Below are 6,228 nucleotides of genomic sequence, written 5' to 3'. Positions count from 1 at the left end.
GTGGAATTTTTAATGTAATTAAAAAAAAATTTATAATTTTCAACCAAAATGGATTACTTCTAAACAAAATTGTAGAATTTTCAATAAATAATTAATTTTCTTTCTAAAATTAAGAATTCTGAACAAAAAATTGTTGAATTTTCAATAAAAGATCAATTTTGAGCCAAAAATATAATATTTAAAAATTCAGTGAAAAAAAAAAAATAATTTTCATTTTGACAATAGCGTAAAGAATTATAATTTGGGACAGAAAATTTCACTAAAAAAATTAAATTTAGACAATTGGGGAAAAAGATTCTTGTAAAAAATTTTTTTTTTCTCAGAAAAGGTAAATTTTGACAAGAAACAAAAATTTCGAAGAAAAAAAAATATAATTCCGATTTATAAAAATGGAATTAAAAAAAAAAACTTATTTCTAGACAGAATTTATCAAATTTTGAAAATTCCTTGTTACATTTTCAATCCGAGATTAATCTTTAACGAAAAAATGAATTTTTAAATTTAAAATTTAAAGAAAAAATTTGAGTTTTTGTCAAAAAAATATTTTTTAGTCAAGAAAGAACAAAAATTTCAACTAAATTGTTTAATTTTTCATCAAAAAAGACGCGTTTTCTGAAAAATAATTTATTTTAATTCAAATAGTTGAATTTTTAATGCAATTAAAAAAAAAAATATTTATAATTTTCAACCAAAATTGTAGAATTTTCAATAAATAATTAATTTTCTTCCTAAAATTAAAAATTCTGAACAAAAAATTGTTGAATTTTCAATAAAAGATCGATTTTCATCCAAAAATGTAGTATTTAAAAATTCAGTTAAAAAAATAAATAAAATAATTTTAGTAAAATAATTTTCATTTTGACAATAGTGTAAAGAATTATAATTTGGGACAGAAAATTTTACTAAAAAAATTAAATTTAGACAATTGGGGAAAAAGATTCTTGTAAAAAATTATTTTTTTCTTAAAAGAGGCCAATTTTGACAAGAAACAAAAATTTCGAAGAAAAAAAAATATTATTCCGATTTATAAAAATGGAATTTAAAAAAAAAAACTTATTTCTAGAATTTAAGAGTTTAAAAGATTTGAATAATTTTAAACGATTATTAAAGATTTTTAAATATTTCTAAACATTTATAAAAGATTTTAAATACTTCTGATTTGGAACAGAAAATTTCGGAAATAAATTACAATTTTGAATTTGAAAATGGATTTTTTATGAGAAATGAGAAATTTTTTTTCAAATGAAAAATTATATTTTCGAAAAATCCATGTACCAACTGTCAGAATTATATTGATTTATTTACAAGATATTATATTATATTTCAAAAATATAGTATTTTTTTTTTTAATTTAAAAGAAGGAAGTTTCAAATTTCAATTCTTAACAAGGAATTTTTAAAATTTGATAAATTCTTACTAGAAATATTTTTTTTTTTGAAAATTCCATTTTATAAATCAGAATAATATATTTTTTTCTTCAAAATTTTTGCTTTTTGTCAAAATTGACTTCTTCTAAGAAAAAATAATTTTTTACGAGAATCTTTTTCCCCAATTGTCTAAATTTAATTTTTTTACTGAAACTTTCTGTCCCGAATTTAAAAAATATCCGTGTCACAATTTTTAGAATTAAGATTATTTTACTGAAATAATTTTTTTTTTAAACTAAATTTTTAAATACTACATCTTTGACTGAAAATTGATATCTAATTGAAAATTCAACTATTTGGTAGAAAATTTATGTATTTTGATAAAAAAACATCATCTTTTTGATAAAAAAATTAATCCTCTTGGTCGCTAAAATTAAAAATATTAAGTTAAAAAACATTTTTTTGGTTAACAATTAATTCTGTTGCTGAAACTGAAAATGTAAATATTCCATTTTTGGTTGAAAATCGATATTTTTAAAATTAAAAATTCAATAATTAGATTAAAATTTTGTATTTTGTGGAAAATTAATATTTTTTGGTGAAAATTGTTCATCAAAATTCACAATTATATTTCTAAAAATACCGTTTTTCAAAACAGAATTAAATCTATTTATGTACAAGATTTTATATTATATTTCAAAAATATATTAACTCTTTTTTTTAATTTAGAAGAGGAAAATTTTAAATTATTATTTCTAAGAACGAATTTTCAAAATTGGACGAATTCCTTTTTTATAAATCAGAATATTTTTTTTATTTCAAAATTGTCCGTTTCTTGTATTTCAAGATAAAATTATAATTTTTTACGAGAATCACTTGTCCCAAACTTAAAATTATATTTCTTTAATCAAATTCTATGTCAGAAATTTGAAATATAATTTTTTTTTTTCTTCAAAAATTGGATTATTTTGGCCAAATTAAATTTTTTCCGAAATTCATTTTGTAAAACTTAATCTTTTGTTTGAAAATTAATCTTTTCTTTTCTAAATAAAATTCCAACTATTTGGTTAAAAAAATAAATCTGTTTCGGTTTTATTTCTCGAAATTTTAACTTCACTAAAATTTTATTTATTTATTTTATTGTTAAGAAAGAAACTCAAATGTCAACAAAAGTTGAATTTTTATCCAAAAAAAGATTTTTTAGCAGAGAAAGAAAGAAAGAAAAAAAATAATTTCAAACTATTATTAAAGATTTCAAGATATTTCTAAAAATTTTCAAATATTCCTGATTTGTAAAAAAAATTTTAAAGATGAATTATAATTCTGAATTTGAAAAAGGATTTTTTTAAATCCATTTCACAAATATAGTAACTCCCTTTTTTTAAAATTTACAAGAGGGAAGTTTCAAATTCTGATGTTTCAGAATTAGAATTTTTTTTTGAAAATTCCATGTCCCAATTGTCAAAATTTTAATTTTTTTTCTGAAATTCTAGGTCCCAAAACTGAAAATTATAATTCTTTACGTGAATTCCGTGTCAGAAAAAACAAAATAAATTTTTTTACTGAAATTCCCTATTCCAAACTTAAAATTATATTTCATTAATTAAATTCTGTGTCACAAATTAAAATAATAATTTTTTTCAAAAATTGGACTGTTTTGTCAAAAATATATTTTTCTTAAATTCATTTTTTAAACTGAAATTTAATTATCCCGTTTTTAGGATAAAAAAAGATTTTTTGTTACTGAAAATTCTTTTTTTTTTGTATAATTTAATCTTTTGGTTACAAAAATAAATATGTTTCGGTTGAGGTTTTAACTATTCCGTTCAAAATTCATTTTTTTTGGTGGAACTTAACTGTTGTTTATTTAAAATAATTTTTTGTTTCTTAAAATTTCATCTTTTCTTTAAAACTTTACTACTTTGTTAAAAAAAATTACTTTTTTTCTTGATTATGCAATTCTGGTTTAAAATCTTGATATTTTTTTTTTTAAAATATCTATTTTTTGATCGAAAATTCTCCTTTTAGTATAATAAAATTAATCTTCTTGATTAAAAATGCATCCTTTTTATTTAAAAATTAAAACATTTTGTTTAAAATTCGTATTTTGTTAGAAAATTCATCAAAAAATTTCGTTAAAAATGCAATATTATTAACTGAAATGTTAATAATAATAATTTAAAGCGTTTCAAATTAAATTTAATATAATACCTCCACATTAATTTAAATCCAAATTCCCCTCCCTTTTTCAAAAACATTTAACAGAATAAATCGGAATTTAGATCAATTGTGGACCAAAGAAAATAATATTTTAAATTTTAGGCCCTGTTTTTTGAGTGGAAGTAACGGATGATCCTAGGAAAAATGGTGAGAAAAATCACTGCTAATTATATGACTGAGGCCTCTTGAAAGGTTAGCCACATCAGTATTATATAATTATAATAATATCCTATAAAGTCCAATTAAAAAAATCAATGGTTCGCCTTCTGCGCGGTGAAATTTTTGATCTGTTGCTTGTACACTTCCGCTTCCTCGGCCTTTTTCTGGAATCGTTTTTTGTACTCGGCAATTTCTCTTCTAGCTTCGGCTAATTGTCTATTAAGCACGGCAATGTCAGTCACTGGTTCGGTATTATCTTCCAATACGCTGTCGTCATCTATAATTTCTTCTATTTCATCATCTAGACGTAATATCACTGGTTCTGACGACACTTTCGATTTTGGTAGATGCACGATATTCTGCAAAATTACATCAAATAAAATACAAACTGCTTTCTTAAATAATAATAAATATTTTTAAATTATTCCTTTTTTTTCTCTCTCTCTCTCTATTTATTTTTAAGAAACGTATTCTTTCTCCACCTTTTCTCGTTTATTTAGCTTAAATGTGTACTAAAAAGACCGCATGATCATCGAGTCTGTGTGAAAGTATTCCGAAACGTCGGTAGCTTCTTGGTAGAGCGCTTGGTTGATAGCCACAGGTTTGTGCGTTCGATTCTCGCTATCCGTAATTTTTTTTTTTTATTTTATTCAGGGTGGTTGTTTTAACCGAAGAAAAAATTCCCGGTTCGCAAACTTACTTCTGAACAAAATTGTAGAATTTTCAACAAATAATTTGTTGAATTTTCAATTCATTTTTTAGCCAAAAATGTAATATTTAAAATTTCAGTAAAAAAAAATAAATTTTGACAATTGGGGAAAAAGATTCTCGTAAAAAATGATTTTTTTCTTAGAAGATGCAGATTTTGACAAAAAACAAAAATTTCGACGAAAAAAAAAATATAATTCCGATCTATAAAAATGGAATTAAAAAAAACAACTTATTTCTAGACAGACTTTATAAAATTTTGAAAATTCCTTGTTACGAATCCGAATTTGAAACTTCCTTCTTTTAAATTAAAAAAAAAATACTATATTTCTGAAATATAATATGTCTTGTAAATAAAATAAATAAATGTTTGAGTTAGAACATGGATTTTTTGGAACTGTAATTGTTAATTTAAAAAAATATATTTTTTAATAATAAATATTATTTTTGGTAAAAGTATCTTTTTTTTGGTAGAAAATTGTAGAATTTTCAACAAATAATTTATTTTCTTACTAAAATTAAGAATTCTGAACAAAAAATTTTTAAATTTTCAATAAGAGATCAATTTTGAGCCAAAAATATAATATTTAAAAATTCAGTGAAAAAAAAATAATAATTTTCATTTTGACAATTGTTTAAAGAATTCTACTTTTTAGTTTGGGACAGAAAATTTCAGTAAAAAAAAATAAATTTAGACAATTGGGGAAAAAGATTCTCGTAAAAAATGATTTTTTTCTTAGAAGATGCAGATTTTGACAAAAAACAAAAATTTCGACGAAAAAAAAAATATAATTCCGATCTATAAAAATGGAATTAAAAAAAAACAACTTATTTCTAGACAGACTTTATAAAATTTTGAAAATTCCTTGTTACGAATCCGAATTTGAAACTTCCTTCTTTTAAATTAAAAAAATACTATATTTCTGAAATATAATATGTCTTGTAAATAAAATAAATAAATAAAACAAAATAAATAAATGTCTAAGTTAGAACATGGTTTTTTTGGAACTGTAATTGTTAATTAAAAAAAAATATTTTTTAATAATAAATAGTATTTTTGGTAAAAGTATCTTTTTTTAGTAGAAAATTGTAGAATTTTCAACAAATAATTTATTTTCTTACTAAAATTAAGAATTCTGAACAAAAAATTGTTGAATTTTCAATAAGAGATCAATTTTGAGCCAAAAATGTAATATTTAAAAATTCAGTAAAAAAAAAAGATAAAATAATTTCAGTAAAATAATTTTCATTATGACAATTGTGTAAAGAATTCTACTTTTTAGTTTGGGACAGAAAATTTCAGTAAAAAAAAAATAAATTTAGACAATTGGGGAAAAAGATTCTCGTAAAAAATGATTTTTTTCTTAGATGAGACAGATTTTGACAAGAAACAAAAATTTCGAAGAAAAAACAATAAAATTCCGATTTATAAAAATGGAATTTAAAAAATATATATTTATTTTTAGACAGAATTTATCAAATTTTAAAAATTCCTTCTTACGAATCCGAATTTGAAACTTCCTTCTTTTAAATTAAAAAAATATATATATATTTTTGAAATATAATATGTCTTGTAAATAAATAAATAAATATAATTCTGAGTTAGAACATGGATTTTCTGGAACTGTAATTGTTAATTTAAAAAAAAATATTTTTTAATAATAAATAGTATTTTTTTGGTAAAAGTATCTTTTTTGGTAGAAAATTAATCTCTTTGGTTAACTTTTCTCGGTGAATTAAAAAGAGTTTAAAGGATTTGAATAATTTTAAACGA

The 6,228-nt window shown here is 20.7% G+C and overlaps 1 protein-coding gene across 4 annotated transcripts in view; it reads right to left on the bottom strand.

Moving 5' to 3' along the window:
- Positions 1 to 3,570: 3,570 nt before the first annotated feature.
- LOC117181741 (ankyrin-3-like) overlaps positions 3,571 to 6,228 on the bottom strand; it is a 61,573-nt gene continuing 58,915 nt past the window's right edge. For all 4 annotated transcript variants that reach the window (XM_033374702.1, XM_033374705.1, XM_033374704.1 and 1 more), the window contains one exon: positions 3,571 to 4,105. In XM_033374702.1, coding sequence (XP_033230593.1) covers positions 3,839 to 4,105 — 267 coding nt within the window. In that variant the 3' untranslated portion in view covers positions 3,571 to 3,838. The remainder of the gene's footprint in view (positions 4,106 to 6,228) is intronic.

The sequence above is a fragment of the Belonocnema kinseyi genome, chromosome 10, assembly GCF_010883055.1.
Source record: "Belonocnema kinseyi isolate 2016_QV_RU_SX_M_011 chromosome 10, B_treatae_v1, whole genome shotgun sequence".
In the NCBI taxonomy this organism is placed as follows: Eukaryota; Metazoa; Arthropoda; class Insecta; order Hymenoptera; family Cynipidae; genus Belonocnema; species Belonocnema kinseyi.
Note: the sequence above shows the minus strand (reverse complement) of the source record. Positions and strands in the feature narration are given on the sequence as shown.